The following is a 23,808-nucleotide window of genomic DNA, read 5'->3' on the forward strand; positions in this document are numbered from 1 at the left end:
TGGGGGTGGGATGTTTGGAAATGTGTAGGCTCTTTAGGGTTGTAACAGAGAATGTTGTCCAGGTGTGCTAAAAGTTTTACAGTGCTGATGACTGCAGGAAGAATTGCTTCTCCCGAGATACCAATATCTCCCCTGTTGGAAACTGTCTAGGTTTAAGTTAAAGCAAATCTCAATACCAGTTAGAGTTAATTATCACTTATTATCTTTGACTTTCTTGCTCTTTCTTTTTGTATTCTTGCCAGTGGTGATTTAGATTATACTGGTATTTGAAATTAGCAACTTTTTTTTTTTTTTTTTTTTTTTTGCGGTACGCGGGCCTCTCACTTGTGGCCTCTCCCCTTGTGGAGCACAGGCTCTGGACGCACAGGCTCAGAGGCCATGGCTCACGGGCCTAGCCGCTCCATGGCATGTGGGATCTTCCCGGACCGGGGCACAAACCCGTGTCCCCTGCATCGGCAGGCAGACTCTCAACCACTGCGCCACCAGGGAAGCCCTAGCAACTATTTTAAAGTTTTCTTTTAAGCAGGTGGCTAGAGTGGAAGTGAGAAGACTAGTTAGGAGGTCACTTCAGAAGTCCAAGAAAGAGGTATTGATGGCTTGGCCTAGAGTAGTAGTAGTAAAGAAGGAGAGACATAGAGGTTGCAGGATGTGTTTTGGAGATAAGAGTCCAAAGGACTTAGAGATGGATTAAATATGGAGAATTGAGGAAAGGGGGGAATCAAAAGTGGTCTTAGGTTTGGTCTTGAATTGACTGGATGAATGATGGTGTCCTTCACTGAGATGGAGAAGACTAGGGTAAAGAGCTGGTTCTGTATTGAGCACATTAAATTTAAGATACCTGTATCCTGGGCCCAAAGACAATGTTGATTTTTTTTTTTTTCTTAGATACTCTTTGCCTCTTTAGACTTGTTTATTATTCAACTGTCATGCAAAAAACTCTTGATCCTTGGCTTCTGCACCATTCCTTATTGTTGCCGCCCGCTAACCTTATTTGTTGAGGACTTTGGGACTTGGCTTGTCCACCCCACTTCTTGGCATAGTCATGGGCAACGTCAGGGGCTGTGCGGGCAACTTACCCGTTACTGTTCTCAAGGTTCCTTGATGTAGCCTGCCAGCAGTGACAGCATGATACAGTGTTTTGAATCCCAGTTCCCCTACTTCCTAACTGTGTAACTTTGAAGATACTGCTTAACCTTTTGTGTCTCATTTTCTTCAATTGTAAATTGGGGATAACAGTGTCTGTACATTTGGGATTTTGTGAAGATTACATAGGAAAATAATGTGAATTATTTTATCTTACTAATTATTAATGCCTGACACATAGTAAGCATTCTATAAATGTTGGCTATTAAGATTATTAGTATTTAATTATATATCTATTTAATAATATATGCTACTATTATTCTTTTAATTAAGCAACCCCTCCAAAAGCTACACCTTGAGCCTTGCCTCCTCAAATTTAACCTCTTAAATTAAATTAAATTAATTAAAGTGCCAAAAAAAGGGCACTGACCACAACTTCCTAGTATGTTCAGTATACTTGTTTTAAGAAAATAAAACAAAACTCATCAGAGCTAAAATTCCAGTGGTTCTTATTTACAGACATACACTAGATTCACCCGGGGGCTTTCTCACAACGTCTGGGCCCTATCTATGGGGGTTTGAGTAGGATGGGTAAAGGTGGAGATGGGGGATGGCTTCAAGTATCTCTACTATAATAGCCCTCCCTCAGTTTTCTTTAGTGAATTACCCCCTTGCTTGGTTACTTTCCTCACCAGTCTCCTCTCCATTAATCAGTACCTTAATCTACTTTCTCACAGCTACCCTTCAGGTCCTCACTCCCTTTTTATCTTCCTCTGCTAACCCCTAACTTTGGATGAGTCCAACCCACTCTGCCTCCAATGTGTGTTACTGAAAGCCACAGTTCCTGAGCTACATGAGATTCTTTCATGTGTTTTTTTGCTCTCTAATCTTTACTATTCATATTAGAATACCTGACCTTACATGACACAGTAGTTGTATGACTCTTTTAGTTAATAGTGATTTCAAAAGTAACTTCAACTGTCATGTAATCTAATTGCCCAGGACATCTGTGATTCTGTCATTTATATCTCATTCATCTTCACAGTATGTTTGAGTAGCATAATGATATTATTAATGTTTCTTAAGTGAGTCACAGAATGGTAAAATAGTTTGTGGCATCAGCTTGCAGGCATTTTTTTTTGAACTTTGAGAAGTAAGCTATTATGGTCGTGTATAAAGCAACCTTTCTTCTCCACATTAATTCTGTTTTGTGGGTCAGTATAACAGCTTTAGCATCACTGTTTTTAAGGAAATTATGATTGTTTATTGTTTTTATTTTCTTTTTGAGATGTGAACTGTCATGATCAATTTTAGTCTAAAACTTTGGGGGGAGGTTTATTAATATGTGTGTGTGTGTGTGTGTGTGTGTGTGTGTGTGTGTAGTAGGTGATAATCTCTGGCTTTGGTTTTTAACAAGAATTTTTAAAAATTCTATTACAACTAGGGAACTTTTCTTCCAGTTTTTACTCAGTTGTCTTTCATTCCCTTTGGAAATAGTGGACCTGACCCAGTTCTTTTTTGAGAATTCCTTTCACAGAACAGTGTGTTAAAATATTTTTGTCCTTCTAATCAAGTACAATGTAAGAACTGGCAGGCATCCATAGCTTCTGTTCTTTAACATGAGAATAATTCTATTCCTTGATTAAGATACTGGCTCCATTATTATACTTACTGGTTTGGATAGCAGGGTATGATTTGAGGAACATAGCTATTTCATACATAAAATAAATGCTTTTTCTCTACAAGCATTTTTTGATCTTGATTTTGTTAGTCATATAACTTTCTAACAGTGATCTTTGAAGTATATAATGGTTTGGTAAAAGAATACCATAGATACTGGAAATGAAATTTATTGTTGAATAAAATCCAACATGACTTTATTGCTACATTAGGATAATTTTAAAAAGTTGATCCTTCTACCTTCACTTGTTTGATTTAGTATGTGTGAGTCTTAGCAAATTAACATGTAGTTTGAAAATTAATTTTAGCTAAGTTGTAGCTGAGAGATAAAATATGTATTGGATTAACTCTTAATGATTATACCCTGAAAGTATTATAGAAATAAACATTGAGAACCATTTATAATACGTAATGGTAGATTTCTGTTATAATGTTCTGGATGTTTAAAATACAGTGCTGTTGTTCTTTTCCTATAGTTGGTTAGAAAAAAAAACTATAATTTGGGGGGAATAGAATGGAAAAGAGAAAGGATGGGGAAAATTGAGGAAGGTGGAGTATATTAGTTTCAGAGGGCTGCCATAACAAAGTACCACAAACAAAGTTCCTGTGGCTTGGGCTTCCCTGGCGGCGCAGTGGTTGGGAGTCCGCCTGCCGATGCAGGGGACACAGGTTCGTGCCCCGGTCCGGGAGGATCCTGCATGCCACGGAGCGGCTGGGCCCGTGAGCCATGGCCGCTGAGTCTGCGTGTCCGGAGCCTGTGCTCCGCAACGGGAGAGGCCACAGCAGTGAGAGGCCCGCGTACCGCAAAAAAAAAAAAAAAAAAAGGTAAAACAACAGGAATTTATTGTCTGAAGCCTCTGGTGGGAAGGATCCTTCCTTGCCTCTTGCTCGCTTTGGGTGGTTGTCTGCAGTCCTTGGCTTGTAGACACATCACTCCAGTCTTGGCCTCCATTGTCGCATGGCATTCTCTCTGTGTATCTCTGTCCAAATTTCCCTCTTTTTATAAGGATACCAGTCATATTGGATATAGGTTTAGGGCCCATCCTAATCCATTATGACCTCATCTTAACTTGATACATCTACAAAGCCCCTGTTTCCAAATAGGGTCACATTCACAGGTTTTGGTTGGATGCAAATTTGGTGGGACACTATTTAAGCCAGAACAGAGAGTTCTAAATTCAATTTATATTTTGAGATTTAAACCAACACACTAGATTTATCTACTTTATATAAAGCAAGTAAGATACATTTTAAGTAGAAAACTTATTTTTATTTGCAGTTATATTCACACATATGCTTTCCTCTGCACAGGCCTAGGTATCTAGTATTTTCCATTCATGTAGCAGAAATTGCATTAAAGGGCTATTTGGTTATGAAACATCTATTTATATAGATGTGGAACTAGAAGACTTTCCACATTACCTCTTAATAGCCTAATATTTATAGAACCAAGTTAGACTTTTCCTGAGTGTTTTAACTGCATTAGAATAATACTTTTGTTCTTATTTGTTTTATATCCACAGTGCCTGATGCTGATTTATTGAGTGAAGAATGAATTAATGAAAGAATGGTGGTGTGTGTGTGTATGTGTGTGCGTGCGTGCGCGCACATTCATTGAAGGGTTGTCAACAGAGACGTGATATGAGGAGTTTTCATTTAGTAAATATATTCTCTCTTCACACACTGTTCTGCACTTTGCTTTTATTACTTATAGTATATCATTCCATATTAGTGTAAAAATGCTATGATTACATAATATGCCATTGCATGGATATATTATAATTTATTTAACTAGTCTCCCTTTTTATTTTTAATTGTGACAAAATACACATAACATAAAATTTACCATCTTAACCATTTTTAAGTGTCAGTATTGTTAAGTATATTCACATTATTGTGTAACCAATCTCCAAACCTTTTTCATTTTACAAAACCAAAACTCCATACTAATTAAACAACTCCCCAGTTTTCCCTCCTGTCAGCCACCATTTTAGAAATTTCTATGAATTTGAACTAGTCTCTCGTTTTAGTTGTTTTCATCTTTGCTCTTATAAACAATGCTGCAATAAAGAGCTTTGCATATGTGTCATTTTACACGTGAATAAGTATATCTGTAAGATGAATTCCTAGAAGTAGAATTGCTGGGTAGAAGGATTTTCACATTTCTTAGTTCTGATATATATATCGCCAAATTGACTTCCAAAACTCTTGTACCAGTTTATACTCCCCCTGCTCCCACACACAATGTATATCAGCTATTCAATATGTTTCAGTAAAGTTAGCTTGTCAGCTAAACTTCACTGGCAACTTGGGAAAGGAAAGGCCGCTCTGAAGGAAAGTTGGTGTTGCTGGGCTGTCCCCAGTGTTCTACATCTATTCCTTAAGGATTACTTGACATCTGTAATGTAGTTTCCATTCTGCATTCATTTTTAAAACTTTCACCATACAGTGTAAGCTATTTGTGTGTTAGTAATAACTTCTGAGAGAATGACTGGAATACCTCACTTTGCAAGTAGGTACCACAACTGAATATATGTTCAGCCCAGCTGAAATTCCCTTAATACAAATCTTTAAGATCCTTAAAATGAATGCATAGATGCCTTGCTTAAGCGGCTGGTTTGGGGTTTTTTTTGGCTGCATCGGGTCTTCCATGCTGCACACGGGCTCTCTAGTTGCGGCGAGCGGGGGCTTCTCTTGTTGCGGAGCACGGGCTCTAGGTGCGGGGGCTTCAGTAGTTGTAGCACACAGGCTCAGTAGTTGTGGTTTGCGGGCTCTAGAGCGCAGGCTCAGTAGTTGTGACGCACGGGCTTAGTGGCTCCGCGACATGTGGGATCTTCCCAGACCAAAGCTCAAACCCGTTTCCCCTGCATTGGCAGGCAGGTTGTTAACCACTGCGCCACCAGGGAAGCCCTTAAATGGCTTTTAATAAAAAGAAAAAATTAACAGAACTCTTTTCTCAAATGAGGAGCTCCGCTGTATTGGGCTGACAGTGAAAGGTGACTGTGAAGGAGGGAGGCTGGCAGAGGTAAAGCAGGTGAGCAGCAGGTCTCCCATCCCTATTTCATCCAGAACTATTACACACAGGTGACTCAGCTTCTTTCCTTATAGCAGTGAGTGAGATGAGTGAATGCTAACATATATTCAGCCTCTGGTAATTCACGTCAGACATTTGAGGAACCTAGAACCTTCTTTGTAGAGTCCTGATGTTTGACACTGATGCTCAGTTTTATTTTTTTGCGTGTAGTAAATTTGGTATAAAATGAGGCGTAACTACTTGGAGATATCACTGTTTTCCTTAGAGTGTACATATAGGCTTTGGTGCATTGACTTTTCATCTGGGGATTTTTAATAAATGTAACATCCTTAATTAGTTTTCTTGTAAAATGAAAATGCCTACACATTTTATAATATTTGCATATTTTATTATAAAGTAGAATTTAAGGGGGCTTTGGGAACCACCTCCCAATGATGATCAGTATTAAGTTTTGAATTCATTTCCTCAGACTTTTTTCAATGTATTAAGTTACATGTAAATTTTATTCCTTCTTTGAAAAGATAGGATTTCATTATATATACTGTTTTGTGGTATGTTTTGTTTACTTTATAAGAAGTCCTTTTGGGTTAGTGTATAGAGATATCCTCCATTCTTTTAATGGGTTTATACTCCTCCATTATATAAAAATTATCCATTCCCCTGTTGGTGAACATTTAAGTTGCAATAAATATCCTTTGTGCATATCTTTGCCTGTTTGGACAAATGTTTCTATAGGATAAACTCTTAAATAGAATTTCTAAATCAAAGGTATGGCCGTTTTACATTTTAACAGATATTTTGGGTCTCTATAAAAGATGAACATCCTGATTTTTATAGGAAATAAACTTAGTTCTAAACTTTTAGAAGTTTTAGCTAAGTGATGTATCATCATTAATGTGCACCAGTGTTTCTAATATAAGTCTTCTAGAAATGTATGAATTTTTTAAATGACAGCTTTGAAACTTTTTGTTCTTACAGTGATGGAATGGGGGGAAGATATTAAAGCAATTTCAAAAGATGAAGCAGTAATGTTGGTGAATCATCAGGCAACAGGAGATGTGTGTACTTTGATGATGTGTCTCCAGGACAAAGGACTGGTAAGCCATCCTGAAGGCAGAGATAGACTGCAGAACGGGGAGGTTAACAGAGAATCAATTTACGGATCTTACCACAGTTGGGAATGTAGACTTACCCTTTAATATGTATACTTTTCATGAAAATTTAGAAAAATTTAAAAAGAGAAATATACTATGTATATAACTCTAAATTATTCTAAGAGAGGAATTTACAGACCTAAAGAAAAATAACTGGGATAATGTGGATTATATCTCCACAAAGCTGTTTTTTAAAAAAGATAACTGAAATGGAAGCAAACTTAATATGGTTCAGCATGGGGCTGTCTTGAGGTGAGTGGTGGATTGCCAGTTTGAGAAATACAAACACAAAAAGCAGTTTGCTTAAGATAGAAGAGTAAAATTGGACAGGGAATTAGGTGATCTTGGGGATCTTTAGCCAGAAGAAAGTAAGGTAAATATTTTGGATTTCACTTAGAAAGCAAATTGAAAGGAAAGATATTAGGGCCATTTTATTCAGTGTTCTAGGGCTGTGTTTGAACTGTTGATTTCATATTGCTTATATTGCTACCTAAAACATACCTATAAACTGGGAGGGTTTAACATAAAGTCAGTCTTTAACATTAAAAGAATTGTTACCTTAAGAGAAGGTAAAGCGGTTATGTTCATAGAAAAGTAAATAAATAGAAAATATATAAAATTAATGGAATTAATATTTGGCCTAATAGTGAAGAAACAAATCAGTTGGTATTTTATAGGTGTTTCATATTCATGGTCACCGACTATAAATATAGAAGACCATCCTATAAGATACTATCCCCTTAAAGCAACTAATAATCTAGTGGTAGGTGGAGAGAGGGAATAGCAAACAATACTAAATTGCAAAGTGAGAAATATTCAGTGGAAAGTGAGCTCACCATGTACTTGGTGGATATAGAAAACTTTGTGGAGGGGAGAGGACGTAAACTTGACCTTGAAGGGTGAGTAGAATTTAGTTAGGCAGAGTAGTGGAGCAAGGGCCTCTTCTTTAGTGAAATAATCTTGGCCAAAACACTAAGGCAAGAATACGCCTGGTGTGTTTAGGTCCCAGAGAGTTTGATTCAGCAGCTCAGCGGTCAGAAAATGAGGTGACAGTAAATGGAAAATATGTTTGCTTATTATGGAATCTGTTTTTGTTGTTTATCTGAAAAGCAGAGGCATAATTTTGCTAGAATGTAGAATAAATTCAGTCCTTTCTTATATTCAGAATCTTATATTCAGAATTGTTAAAATAAAAGAATATCACTATGTAGATATATTTGCATTATAATAATATTTACTGCCTGTCCCCTCAATTCTTGATGTTAAAATTGTGTAAAAACTAGTTTGTTTGGCTTTGTATCAAGGAGAACACTTTTATGCTTACCGATAAGATACTTACATTTATAGTGATTTTTCTGAGGGCCTACAGTGTCTTCTATTGGTTTTTGAATCTCAAAGAGTGCTTAAAACAGTGAGTATAAATATGCCTAACTTTGTTACTCTAACTCCAGTTTGGCAGAGGTGAGAACTGTATTAACCAGAGTATCAGGTAATCTGAGATTCACCGATATTGTGGACAAAAAAAAATTTTAGTTTATTTGTTTGCTTTTGTAAAAAGATTTTAGTTAGTTGGTCTTTGGTTCATTTTTCTGTCCAGAGTTATTTTGTTTTTATTTTCAGATTAATTACACTGATATTACTATCTAATATTACAAAATAATTTGAAACCTTGAAGAATTTTTTATCTTGTTTCATAAAGGAGTAATTGAAAAATAAAAAGGTGGAAGCATTAAAATTTCTGCCTCCTGCGTAATAAGTATAGGGCAATATTAATTTACATTCACAAGTAGGAATGTTTACGTGATTAATTGCTCCATGGGCACTTTCAAAGAAAGAAAGCTAATGCTAAATTTTGGGCCAGTTTAAAAATACTAGTTTAATGGTGATATGAGTATAACATAGCTTTTTGAATTCAGGAATTCCTGTAGCACCTGTCATTGTTCCTCAGTGGGGGCACTGCTTGCATTTTGGTAGGACGGCACTGTTGTTCTGGACTGCCTGCTGCACATTGTTTTCCTTACCTGGCTGCAACCTACTACATGCTAGTAGAACTCCCTAGTCATTGTGACAGCCAAAATTGTCCTTGCAGACTTCTAAACTAGAAAACCATTGACTCCACTAAAATTTCAGAAGGCTATGAAGAATGGAGCCATTCATGTAAGCCTCCCCAGATGTTTTGACATGTAGAAAATTCGTGCTTCCTGGTAAAGAATAATTGATGTAGAGCAATTTTGTCCCTTGGAAATACCTAACAACGTTCTGAGTGACAGCCTGTGAAACGTCGACAGAGTTGATTCAGGCAGCTTTTGTTTACTGACCTCATTTTTTCAGAAATATGAAACAAAGGATTAGTTATATTTTCTATACGTGCTGGTACCTTTTTAATAAGTATCTGTGAAGTGAGGAGTCTTGCCCTTTTGTGGCAATTGATGATAAAACTAAGAATTTTTATTTCTATCAATAGAACTTTTAGATATGTAATAAATAGTTATTGACTTGTAACGTTTCCCCTAAAATAAGTTAGGACAGAATTATCCATACAAATCTCAGAAGATAGCTTGGCTGTCTTACTGAATTTGTTTTACGTTACCCTTCTTACTGAGGCGGTAAATCCACTATAAGTGTAAGATTAAACATAAAAGCTAGTTACTTTAGTGTTGGTATTAAACCCAGAGAGCAATAAATTGCAGCCACACTTCATACTGTGTATAAAGCTCAAAGGTTTTACAGGTTGAATCCACTTGCTTTTTGTTTTGTTTCTTGGGGCACTTTTCAGCAAATTCCATTTAGTTCCGATCTCAATTTATCTAAACGAAGTGGTTATCATTACCAAGCAAAACAAGATTCAAAAATGAGATGTTGGTGATTATTTCATTCTGTATTAATTGATTTGGAAATCAGTCTTTCATATATGTATCTTTATTTTTTTAAAGTTATTTTATATGGTAAAACTGTTGGAATAGGAGTCATGTAAATGAACTATTCAGTGATACTGAAAAATTACATCAGAAGCTTGAATATTATTTGTGGGCTTTTATAATGTTTTTGTAAAAGCAACACATGGATGTCAATGCTTAGTTTTTTCCTTACATGTTAGTTCATACAATTTGGTGCTCAGAGATGAAGTTTACATTTGTTATTCCTATAGGAACCAAAGTGGAGCTCTGTTGCTTTCTTGATGGAGGCTGTAGTTTTCACTTTATTTATTTAAGGCTTATAACAAGGATGCTGTTATCTCAGCAGGGGAGAACAATTAACCAATTCATTTACTAGATCCTGTTTACACTTACTTTTAATTTTGAAATTTGCTTGAAATAAAGTCTTCTGCTCTTGATATGGCTATTAACTCTTATCAGCAGTGGATAATATTTTTGTGTTTAAGAAACTGAGTATTTTTATGCTGGCAAAGAGTATGGCCTTGTATAAACTAACAAATACTCTTCATGATATAATAGAATGTGTAAATCATTCTACTAAATGAATTTTAAAAAAATTTACAGTGTATTTATTGACTAAATGAATTCTTTAATGTTCTTTTATTTTGGATATTTTTATATTTTTATAAATTTTTATATTCATATCTTTATATTTTATGACTTTTAATATTTTAGCCATTAAGTTAAGGTCACATTTTATAAAGCCTTAGTGCTTATTAATTAAATGTGTAGCCCTCATTTGATAACTTAGGCATATTGTATTGTTTCAAAATAACTTTGCAAGTTATTTAAGAATTTCCAAAGGTTTTGTTTACATAGAACAAATTGGAAATCATTAAGTTCAAATTTAAGCAGTTAATTCAGTTTTATTTGTTACCCAGTGATATGTATATACCTGTGACTTAGGAATCCAAGACTTGGAATCAAGACCTGTAATTTTTTTTTTTAAGCACTAACATAGCAATAAATATATTATGTTTAAATAGTCTAAATACAGCAAGTTACAGAAAGATTGGTGGAGTAGATAAACATATTATTCAACAATATTCTGTCTATAAGAAACTTCAAATACACTGAACTAGTTAGTTTTAAGGTAAAGGATATAAATATAAATATATATATATATATATATATATATATATATATATATATATATATCATGAACACATTAATCAAAGAAAACAGTGAGATTGGCCATATTAATATCAGAAAAAGTAACCTTCAAAGGAAAGAAAATTAATAGAAACAAAGAGGACCGTTACATAAAAGGACCAATCTTCCAGGAAGGCATAACAATCTTAAATGCATAAACACAAAACAACAAAACCTCAAAATGCATGAAGCAAAAACTGATAGAGGTGAAAGGAGAAATAGATAAATACAAAATTATAGTCAGAGATTTTAGTACCCATCTATCAGCACCTGATAGAACTTACAGACAAAATCAACAATGATCTGGAACTCAATGACACCATCAACCAATAAAATCTAATCAAAACATATAGAATACTACACCCCAAAACACAGAATACATGTTCTTTTTAATCATCTGTGGAACATATACCATGATATTCTATATCCTGGGCCATAAAACAAACTTCAATACATTTTAAACATTGACCTAATACAGAATAGGTTATCTTAATATAATGAAGTCAAATTAGGACTCAATAGCAGAAAACAGCAGAGAAATCTCAAAATCCTTGGAAATTATACAACACATTTCTAAATAATGCATGAAGACCTGTAATTTTTCATATAGTGCTTTATTTGTAGAAGTAACATTAGATTTAAGATAGGTTAATTAAATGTATGCTTGGATGATTATACTTAAAATTTAGAGACTGGCTAGACTATAGTCAGGTTTTTTTTTTTTTCTATTCAACATATATTTCTTGCTTTTAAATATTTTAGGTTGTTGCTCAAATGATGTGGTTGATGGATCATATTTTTAAGTACACAAACTTTGGAATTGTTTCTCTAATTCACGGAGACTTCTTTATCAGACAGGTAAGTAATGAGCATTTTTTTCCACAGTGATAGCCTGATCAATCTGATTCTTTATTGTAAAAAGAGGCATCACAAAACCAGTTATAATAGGTAGAGCCAGTTCTAGTTATCTGAGGGAGCTGGGAATCTTTTTTCCTAAAACATTTATTTCAGTTATTTCAGTCTGAATTTGAGTATGCATAAACATTAAAATGCAAATATTTTCATCTCTACCCTCCTCGCTTCTAAACAGTTTACCAAGCGCCTGCCACATTCTCAGCTCTTCTACTTCTTAGCTGCGTGAATTGGGCAAGTTATTTAACCTCGCAAAGTTTCCTCATTTTTCAAATGAGAATAATGGGTACTCCTCTCACAGAGTTGCTGTGTGGATTACATGAAGTAATACGTGTTATACGCTCAGAACAGTCCCTGCTACTTTCATCATCTTCATCATGACTACCACTATCATCATCTATATTATCACTGTTATTTTTATTTACACGTCACCATTATATGATACAGAAGGTATCTATGTTAGCAGTTAGGAGATTGTTAAATAAATAAGATTACCAGTCGGGAGAATATTAAATAAATAAATAAGAGGAAATACTTTGTGAATTCATAGTATGAAAAGTGAGTACGTCAAATTTCTGTAAATCCAGAAAAACCTTAGAGAAGAAGATGATATGTGGCATACATTTAAAGAATGAGTATGGGTTTGATGGAGGAAGGTGGATTGGGAATGGGCCGCAAGCATTAGGAATAGTTTAGTATAGGAAAAAGAATAATACCCTCTTATCAAGTCAGCATACAGGGACTTCCCTGGCAGTCCAGTGGTTAGACTCCGCGCTTCCAGTGCAGGGGCTGCGGGTTCAGTCCCTGCTTGGGGAACTAAGATCCCACATGCCGCGCGGCATGGCAAAAAAAAAAAAAAAAAAAAGAAGTCAGCACTACATTATAGTGTTTCCCTGATATGCTACATGCTTTATTTTCTCAAAAATGGATGACCAAAATATGATATCAAGAGTTTTTATGTATGGTAATGCCACACTTATCTGGTGTTTATATATTTAGCCACTTCATCCTGGATGGTGCAGTACCTTACACGTAGTAATTACGTAATGAATTGCTGGTGAATCTAATTAAGCCTCTTCTGAGCATCACAAATTCAGAAATAAGCTAGAAGTGTGTAGAAAAACTTCTAAGCTCTATGAAAATAGGTCTCCCCAAACACATATATTATACTTTGCTCCAGACAGTTTTTTAAAAATATTTATTTATTTATTTGGCTGCACCAGGTCTTAGTTACAGCACACGGGATCTTTGTTGTGGCATGAGTACTCTTAGTTGTGGCATGCATGTGGGATCTAGTTCCCTGACGTGGGATCTAGTTACCTGATCAGAGATCGAACCCAGGGCCCCCTGCACTGGGAGCACAGAGTCTTAACCACTGGATCATCAGGGAAGTCCCCTCCAGTTTTATATACAAAACATATTTTTGTTTTTCATATTCTGTGTAATTGTCTAGTTTTTTCTGGAAACACCCTTGGTTTTTCTGAGCAGAGAGATGGAAAAAAGCAGTCACTGGAACCCCAGGAAGAATTGGGAATGGGGATTGGCCACAACAAGGTTGAGACAAAATAAACAGTGATCAGAATAACTTAAGGAAGAAACTAACCTAATATCTTAGAGTGTCACTGGAGGGGAAGACAGGAGAGATTTACAAATTCATTTCTGAAGAGCAAAAATTTTTTCCCTGTTAGATAGTAATAAAAATCTATAGCATGGGGGAAGGGGAGAGAAAAAAAAGTATTAATGTTAAAGAAAATCTCTTGGGACTTTGCTACTAAACATTTTTGACAAGATATTTCCAAGAATATTAAAAATATTTTACATGTACTCTAGGGAACTTAAAAGTAAAGCTTAGGGCTTCCCTGGTGGCGCAGTGGTTGAGAATCCGCCTGCTGATGCAGGGGACACGGGTTCGTGCCCCGGTCTGGGAAGATCCCACATGCCGCGGAGCGGCTGGGCCCATGAGCCATGGCCGCTGAGCCTGCGCGTCCGGAGCCTGTGCTCCGCAACGGGAGAGGCCACAACAGTGAGAGGCCCGCGTACTGCAAAAATAAAGTAAAGCTTAATTATAATCAATTCAATTCCGTAAATTAGCTAAGAAAATTGTTACTTAGTTTGCATTTAGAATAATTTAGTCTAAAGACTGAAAGTATACAAATTATTTTGGGGAGCTTCTGTAATTGTGTTGGCTGGAAAATTATTCGCGAATTGATCGTACTGAAAGGAAGAACCTTCTTATATTTAGTCATGGGTTTTGGGCTTTCCTAAAAATGCTTCTAGGTTCCTTTTTTCGGTCTCCAAGTTATCCTCTTTCCTCTCTTTCCCTCACAACTAAGATCCAGCCTATCAGAATGTCCTATTAGCTTTCAGATTTTTCCCTGAATGTGTGTGCACCTCTCATCTATATCCCACAGTTGAATCTCATCAAACTCCCTTGTCCAGACTCTACAGGAGTCTCCTAACTTATTTCCTATAGTCTTTTTGTCACTGGAGCCAGCAGATTTTTTTTTTTATGTAAATAAGATCATGACTCTCCCTTTTTGAAAACTGTCTAATGATGTTCCATCCCAAACTACTACTTAACCAAGCTCAAGGCCTTTCTTATATATCCTCCACCTCTCTCTGCAATTTTCGGCCACACTGGCCTTGCCACAGTTCTCTGAACATGCCAAACATGTTCCCACCTCAGGGCCTTTGTCCTTTTTCTCCTCATCACCTGGAGTACTATGCCACTCATCTTCTCATAAACTCATCTGGTTTATTCCCTCACATTATCAGCTCTTTGCTCAAATTTCACCTCCTTGGAGCTGCTTTTCCTGACCCTGTTGAGCTTCTCTAGTCTCTTACTCTTCTTCCTAACCTTATCACCAGTTGCATTTATACATATGCACATATACATATGCATATGTATTATATATCTTCCCCATTCAAGTAAGCTTCATGAGGGTCTCTTACTTCTCTATCTCCAGGACAGTGCCTGGCAAGTAAGTAGTAGGTACTCAGTAAATACTCACTGATGATGAATGAACGAACTTTCGGGGGCAATTAGAGCAATTTTTTTCTTCAGAGGGAAGGGTTTATTTATGTAAGTGCTAATAACTTACTTTTTCCAGTATGGTCAAAAGGGGAAGTAAGTGGGGGGAAATCACTATTCTAGCCTATGATTGGGATTTACTCTAGAAGCAGTTATTTCTATTTAACTTTACAGCCTTTAAATTTCAAATGTGACTGTACTTACTCTATGTGTGTCTACCTTCTAGGGAAAATCTCATCGTGACCAACAGCTTCTTCTTCTCAGGAAGCACCTAGAAAATAATTACAGGAGCAGAGATCGAAAATGGATTGTTCTGTTTCCAGAAGGGGGCTTCCTCAGGAAGAGGCGAGAAACCAGTCAGGCATTTGCCAAGAAAAATAACTTGCCATTTCTTACACATGTCACTTTGCCAAGGATTGGGGCAACAAAAATTATTCTGAGTGCACTTGTAGCACGACAGGAAAATGGAAGTCCAGCAGGAGATGCTAAGGAATTAGGTATGATGGTTTTTAGCATTTTTCTCTTTTCTTGGAATTAAAGGATTTTCTGGAGTTCCAGAAGATAACATTGTTCTTTTTTATATTTATAATTTTTGTCAAATAGAAATAATACTGAGGGAGAAGATGAAAATACAACTTTTTAATGTTTCTGTTTACAAAAGTAGTCCATGCTTACAATAATTTATTCAAATAATATAGGAATGTATGAAGTTGAAGGTATCTCTCCCTTACTGTACACCTTACTCGTGGCCATTCCCACTGTTGCAGTCAACATTCCTGTAAATATCCTTACAGATTTGTGGAACATGTCTGTAGTATAAATTCCTAGAAGTAGAATTGCTGGATTAAAAGATACAGGAATAGGGTCTTCCCTGGTGGCGCAGTGGTTGAGAATCTGCCTGCCAATGCAGGGGACACAGGTTCGAGCCCTGGTCTGGGAAGATCCCACATGCCGCGGAGCAACTGGGCCCGTGAGCCACAATTACTGAGCCTGCGTGTCTGGAGCCTGTGCTCCGCAACAAGAAAGGCCGTGATAGTGAGAGGCCTGTGCACTGCGATGACGAGTGGCCCCCGCTTGCCACAACTAGAGAAAGCCCTCACACAGAAACGAAGACCCAACAGAGCCATAAGTAAATAAATTAATTAATTTAAAAAAAAGATTTTTAAAAAAGATACAGGAATAGAAATGACAAATTTGAGAAACTAATCATAGATATGCAAATGGAATTATAATTGATATTTTTTGCATTTATCAAATTTAGAAAGTTTCTTTGTTTTTAATACAGAGAATGAGTTTAATGAAGTTTGGCAGTATTTACTAAGAGTCTTAAAATGTTGATAAATTACTCAGTTATTCTACTGCAAATAATACTTATCAAAAGGGAATGATCTGAAATACTGGCAAAGTAGTTTATCACAGCATTATTTCTAATGGCAAGAAATTGGAAATAGCCAGAAGAGAGAACAGATAAGTAATTATTAAATATCCATCTAACAGAATACAACACAGCCATTACAAATGATGTTTATTGGCTTGGAAAATTCTTATGCTCTATAATGTTAACGGGGTGGGAGAAACATACAACTCTTGTGTAAACAATACGAGCTCAAATATGTAAATAATAAGGCAGTAGAAAATCAGTGAAAGGAAAGATTTCAGAATATTAGCAGTGATTGCTTCTCTGAGTTGTAACATTATGGATAATTTTTCTCCATTTCTTAATACTTTCCTGAATTAAAAAAATCTATTGAGTATGTATTACTTTTATGGCCAGGAAAAAGTAAACCATACTCAAAGATGCAACTCTGGACTTCCCTGGTGGTGCAGTGGTTAAGAATTTGCCTGCCAGTGCAGGGGACACGGGTTTGATCCCTGGTCTGGGAAGATCCCACATGCCACAGAGCAACTAAACCCGTGTGCCACAACTACTGAGGCCTATGCTCTAGAGCCCGTGAGCCACAACTACTGAAGCCCGCATGCCTAGAGCCCGTGCTCTGCAACAAGGGAAGTCACCGCAATGAGAAGCACGGGCACCGCAACGAAGCCACAACTAGAGAATGCCCGCGTGCAGCAACAAAGACCCAATGCAGCCAAAAATAAATAAATAAATAAATAAATGTATTTAAAAAAACAAAACTGAACAAAAAAAGATGCAACTGTCTTGGAGATAGCCTAGTGAATTGAATTGTGCATATTTGCAGAAGATATTTGTGCCAACAGCATGAAGACTGTTTGGAACAAGTTTATCCAAGACACTATGAAAGTTTGGTGATAAATTATAAATTAAAAAGCTGAAAGAAACTTACTAGGCCTGTTTCTGTAGTAACATTATGCTATTTCTTTTAATCTTCTTCAGATAAAATAAAATGGGAATGATTGGCCCTCAGAAATATGTGTTATTTTAGATGATGGTAAGGACCAAACATGGAAATAATGCCTGTGAGATTGTGCTGAGCTTTCCTTTCATTTGTTTTTTCCAAACAGCTGCCTGGCAGTCAGCTCTCTTAATGTTTCATCATCTATTAAAAAGACAAATTGAAAGAGTCTTTTAATAGAAAAGGAAGGTTCAGAATAGCTTCACTGCTGGAGAGACACTGTGGCAATGTCAGCCAAGCCAAAGCTTGAAGGCAAAGGTCTTCCAAATAGGATTAATTGCACTAATAAATACCGCTGCTTTTAAATAGTTTTACCCAGTCAATATCCTGTGGTCTAGATCTCAGAGGAATGAATGGGCACTTGTCATACTGATTACACAAGAGGGATGAAAAATGGTTTTTTCTTTTGGAGAGAAGCAATCTCTGTTTATAACCAAAGTGAAATTGTTTATTACTTATCTTACCTTAGTTAAAATTTAGGCCTCTCGCCTTCTGAGATGGCCCACACTCTGTCTGTGGAATGTGATTCTCCCAGGGCCAGTTTTGCCTTTCGAGATGGACAGCATTCTGTCTATGGAATGTGTATCTCTCTAAATAAATCCACTTCTTACCTATCAAGAAAAAAATTTTTATTCTAGCAGTTTAGGAAAATCATAAGAAATTTTAGAAAACCGTATACCCCAAAACTAGTTTTACTTATATTTTACCATTTGCTTCTCTGCTTTGGTATCGATATTTTGTGTTTTATTTTCTTTAGTATTCATACTCACTATTTAGTGTTTTATTCCATATAAACACAAACTATGCCTTCATGTCTGTTTTAATGTGCGGTCAGTCCATACACATATAAAAATTAAGTTGTATCTAATTAACTTTAAGTTTTTATATATTTATTTATTTTGGCTGCCCCGTGATACGTGAGATCTTAGTTCCCCGACCAGGGATTGAACCTGTGCCCCCTGAAATGGAAGTGCGGAGTCTTAACCACTGGACTGCCAGGGAAGTCCCTCTAATTAACTTTAAAAGGATTAGTATTTTTTTGTTTATTGTATGATTTAATAGATATTAAACTGAACTCTGGTGATTTTTCCCAACCATTTTATTATAAAAATTTTCAAACATACATAAAAGTTGAAATAATTTTGCAGTTAATATCCATGAGCTGACCAACTAGATTTTATAATTAACACTTTACTATATTTGCTTTATCACACCTCTCTCCATCCTTCTATCCATCTATTAGTCCATCTTGGTTGGTTTTTTTTAATGCATCTCAAAGTAAGTTGCAGACATCAGTGTACTTTACCCCTAAACATTATAGCATGTACATCACTGGTAGCTTGTTAAAATGTGTCTCTTTACATACATTCTGTTCCTTTAGCAATATGTTATTTAAAAATTAAATTTTTAAGCTTATTTCTTATATGATTATTTCTTCCCCTTCAGAATGTTGTCTAAATTTTTAAAAGAATTTAAGGCCAGTTTTTAATTATTTGATATTTTAAGTAAAATATTATTGATTCTTACTGTACGTTTGGCCTTATATTTAAAAATAAGTTTTATTTTTTTAGGGATCCTTTAAATACTTCAAACAAAGGATAGACCATTACACTTTAAAGTCTAGCTATCAGCGTTCTCTTTGAGAATTCCCGTCTCAATTCTTGCTCAACTTTGTACTCTGTGCTGGGAATAAAAACAGCGCGCAGAGGACCAAAGTAAACAGAACTTCTCCAGCCCCTCTCACAACGGTAGTTACCTGTTGTACCTACCAAAGGGTAGACAGGTTTATTGCTTTATTTTTATATAACTCTTGCTAAAATGGGAGGAGTTTTTTGTTTGTTTTGAACAAGAGCAGCAACTGATGATCATGTGCATCAATAAAATGCTTAATTTTATTGCCTTATTTCAATATTTATTAATGCCTCCCAAGAGTATCACAAAACTTGGTGTTTGTATTATATTGTGTTATATTTAGTGAGTGGAGTTTTTTGTTTTAAGGTCTGCTTTTCGCTTTTGTGGTGTGATACTTTAGCTACTGACTTTTTTTGTAGACCAGTTTTTCTGAGTGATAAAATGTAAATTAGACCTTGATACTGCATAATTGTATTGAATGCTTAAATGATGCATGTCCAATAAATTATAGCACTCTGTTGTTTAATTTGTTTGAGATTCAGCCATTTTATAATGTAATAGGAAATGCTTAATTTCATCCTAAGTGCATCATATAGAACAGTAACGCCAAAGTTCATTCTCTTAAAGCAAAGGATGTATCAGTATGCTTTATAATTCTATACTATGTTATTTGCTGCAAATAATATAAAAATTGATCCAATTTTATATTGTTCTCAGACAGCAGATTGAAAGGCCTCCAGTGGATAATAGATACAACCATAGCTTACCCCAAAGCTGAACCCATAGATATTCAAACCTGGATCCTTGGATACAGGAAACCAGTAGTCACACATGTACATTACAGGTAAGAATTCCACATTAGTACTCAGCGTAAAGCCAACATAAAGTACTATCTCAGGACATTGTGAATGTTTTAATATTAAATTATAATTGATAGTGAAAACAGTTGGCTCAAAATCATTCTTATGCTGAATTTTTAATATGAAAATATCATTTGAAGTAGTTATTTTCACTGAGTGATAAAAGTCTCTAAAAATGGCATCCTAGAGGCACTATGGTTATTTGATCGCCTGACACTCTTGAGTGAAAGTAATTAACTTAAAGGGCAAATATCAAGGATAAATATGTACTCAGTTGGGGTAAGTAGATTTGTATTAATCGAAATGGAATTTGTTTTAAATCATTAAGTCATGTAAGATTTTCTAAATGATTGAATTGATAATTTAGCAATGACTTACACTTTCAAATTTTTAATATTTTAATATGCCTATGTCTTTTGCATAAACAACAGCAAAACCATTTATTGAATATTCTGCAACAGCTCCTTGAGATTTTTTTAATATAGACCTTTCTTTTTTTAAAGTGTTTGAGGTAAATGTGTATAGGTATTCATATCAAAAAATCATGCCGATAAGACCTGGATAGAATTGATCGCTTTATAAGCCATTTATCTCCTCATCAAAGATCTCAACACATGGCAACTAAGTTACTAAGGGAGTAGTTGGTCCCAAGGAAGATCACAATTGCCACAAAAGCCCGCCTTTAAAGAGGAAAACTACCCAAATTACATATTCATTGGAAGTAAATAGGTAACATACTTTCATAGGTGTAAACCATTAGAGTTTTCAAATATAAAAACAAAGTTAGAATAATTTGAAACAAATTTTAAAACTCAAAATTATTAAGTATTACAGTTTGGGGTTTTTTTTCTTTTTTTTTTTAACATGTTTATTGGAGTATAATTGCTTCACAATGGTGTGTTAGTTTCTGCTGTATAACAAAGTGAGCCAGCTATATGTATACATATAATCCCATATCCCCTCCCTCTTGCATCTCCCTCCCACCCTCTCTATCCCACCCCTTTAGGTGGTCATAAAGCACTGAGCTGATTTCCCTGTGCTATGTGGCTGCTTTCCACTAGCTATCTGTTTTACATTTGGTAGTGTATATATGTCCATGCCAGTCTCTCACTTTGTCCCAGCTTACCCTTGCCCCTCCCTGTGTCCTCAAGTCCATTCTCTACGTCTGCGTCTTTATTTCTGTCCTGCCCCGAGGTTCTTCAGAATCATTTTTTTTTTTTTTTAGATTCCATTTATATGTGTTAGCATACGGTATTTGTTTTTCTCTTTCTGTCTTACTTCACTCTGTATGACAGACTCTAGGTCCATCCGCCTCACTACAAATAACTCAGTTTCGTTTCTTTTTATGCCTGAGTAATATTCCATTGTATATATGTTCCACATCTTCTTTATCCATTCATCTGTCGATGGACATTTAGGTTGCTTCCATGTCCTGGCTATTGTAAATAGTGCTGCAGTGAACATTGTGGTATGTGACTCTTTTTGATCTATGGTTTTCTCAGGGTATATGCCCAGTAGTGGGATTGCTGGGTCATATGGTAGTTCTATTTTTAGTTTTTTAAGGAACCTCCATACTGTTCTCCATAGTGGCTGTATCAATTTACATTCCCAGCAACAGTGCAAGAGGGTTCCCTTTTCTCCACACCCTCTCCAGCATGTATTGTTTGTAGATTTTTTGATGATGGCCATTCTAACTGGTGTGAGGTGATACCTCACTGTAGTTTTGATTTACATTTCTCTAATGATTAGTGATGTTGAGCATCCTTTCATGTGTTTGTTGGCAATCTGTATATCTTCTTTGGAGAAATGTCTGTTTAGGTCTTCTGCCCATTTTTGGATTGGGTTGTTTGTTTTTTTGATATTGAGCTGCATGAGCTGCTTGTATATTTGGAAAATATTAAATTACGTAGGCATTCTTATTGTTGACCTTGCTTTTCTTTTTTAATCAATCCTTTGTCAGTTGCTTCATTTGCAAATATTTTCTCCCATTCTGAGGGTTGTCTTTTCATCTTGTTTATAGTTTCCTTTGCTGTGCAAAAGCTTTTAAGTTTCATTAGGTCCCATTTATTTATTTTTGTTTTTATTTCCATTTCTCTAGGAGGTGAGTCATAAAGGGTCTTGCTGTGATTTATGTCATAGAGTGTTCTGCCTGTGTTTTCCTCTAAGAGTTTTATAGTGTTTGGCCTTACATTTAGGTCTTTAATCCATTTTGAGTTTATTTTTGTATATGGCATTAGGGAGTGTTCTAATTTCATTCTTTTACATGTAGTTGTCCAGTTTTCCCAGCACCAGTTTTTGAAGAGGCTGTCTTTTCTCCACTGTATATTCTTGCCTCCTTTATCAAAGATAAGGTGACCATATGTGCATGTGTTTATCTCTGGGCTTTCTATCCTGTTCCATTGATCTATATTTCTGTTTTTGTGCCAGTACCATACTATCTTGATTACTGTAGCTTTGTAGTATATCTGAAGTCCGAGAGCCTGATTCCTCCAGCTCCGTTTTTCTTTCTCAAGATTGCTTTGGCTATTCGGCATCTTTTGTGTTTCCATACAAATTGTGCAATTTTTGTTCTAGTTGTATGAAAAATGCCATTGGTAGTTTGATAGGGATTGCATTGAATCTGTAGACTGCTTTGGGTAGTATAGTCATTTTTACAATGTTGATTTCTTCCAATCCAAGAACATGGTGTATCTCTCCATCTGTTTGTATCATCTTTAATTTCTTTCATAAGTGTCTTATAGTTTTCTGCATACAGGTCTTTTGTCTCCTTAGGTAGTTTTATTCCTAGGTATTTTTTCTTTTTGTTGCAGTGATAAATGGAAGTGTTTCCTTAATTTCTCTTTCAGATTTTTCATCATTAGTGTATAGGACAGTTTGGGGTTTTGATGTGTGAGGGATGACTATAAAATTACAGTTGATTCTGCTGTGTAACTTACATTGCCAAACTATGCATTCATGTATAAAGTAAGAAAGTAATTCTTGGTGATTGTTCTGACTCCATTCTACATGTATTGTCCATTTTACTTAACTTATTGAGCACTTAGTATATACAAGGCAATGTACTTGGCCCTGGAAGAATTTCTCCAGGAACAGTTTCATTTTCATCTATATGAAACATGTCTAGCCTTCAGTAAGTCTTTAAATTGTAATCTATAAATGAGGCTCAGTTCCAGTGCCCAAGTCCAGAATACATGGCTGTTGGATATATGTTTCGGCCACATGTTCATTGTATCTGCATTGGATATATGCAGCTCTTCTAGCATATCATACTCAAAAAGAATTGAGACAAGAAAGAAAATATTAAATTATGTAGGCATTCTTATTGTTGACCTTGCTTTTCTTTTTTAACCAACAAATAGAAGAAATTATAGTTTATAGAGACAGAAAAAAAACTGAATGGAATCATAAGGGATCTTAGAAATTGAAGAAATGTCCATTTTTAGCAAAATTATTTTAATAAGAGCAAGTGCAACACTCAAATTCACTCGGAGAAGGAGTTTTTAACCCTGGGTCTCATGGATGGACTTTAGAGAATTTTTTAACTGAATCTCTATGCAGAATTTTGTGTATGTTTGTAATTTTCTGTGGAGAAGTTTCATAGCTTTCATTCTATTCTCAAAATAGATTAAGGATTAAAAAAAGATTAAGGGGCTTCCCTGGTGGCGCAGTGGTTGGGAGTCCGCCTGCCGATGCAGGGGACGCGGGTTCGTGCCCCAGTCCGGGAGGATCCCACGTGCCGCGGAGCGGCTGGGCCCGTGGGCCGTGGCCGCTGGGCCTGCGCCTTCGGAGCCTGTGCTCCGCAGTGGGAGAGGCCGCAGCGGTGAGAGGCCCACGTACCGCAAAAAAAAAAAAAAAAAAAAAAAAAAGATTAAGGACCCCTGATTTAGAGATTGAAACCAAATACTGTAGTAGATAGAAGATGAGGAGTGGTTAGTTTGATACAGAAAAATACTTCTATT

At 35.9% G+C, this 23,808-nt stretch overlaps 1 protein-coding gene across 1 annotated transcript in view; it reads left to right on the plus strand.

Moving 5' to 3' along the window:
- The window catches only part of LPGAT1 (lysophosphatidylglycerol acyltransferase 1), a 71,304-nt gene that overhangs the window by 24,473 nt on the left and 23,023 nt on the right, over nucleotides 1-23,808 (plus strand). The window contains exons 2-5 of the mRNA XM_079696888.1: nucleotides 6,776-6,894; nucleotides 11,802-11,897; nucleotides 15,209-15,479; nucleotides 19,707-19,833. Of these exons, the coding sequence (XP_079553014.1) occupies nucleotides 6,776-6,894; nucleotides 11,802-11,897; nucleotides 15,209-15,479; nucleotides 19,707-19,833 (613 nt within the window). The remainder of the gene's footprint in view (nucleotides 1-6,775; nucleotides 6,895-11,801; nucleotides 11,898-15,208; nucleotides 15,480-19,706; nucleotides 19,834-23,808) is intronic.

Source organism: Hyperoodon ampullatus (genome assembly GCF_949752795.1).
Source record: "Hyperoodon ampullatus genome assembly, chromosome: 2".
NCBI lineage: Eukaryota > Metazoa > Chordata > Mammalia > Artiodactyla > Ziphiidae > Hyperoodon > Hyperoodon ampullatus.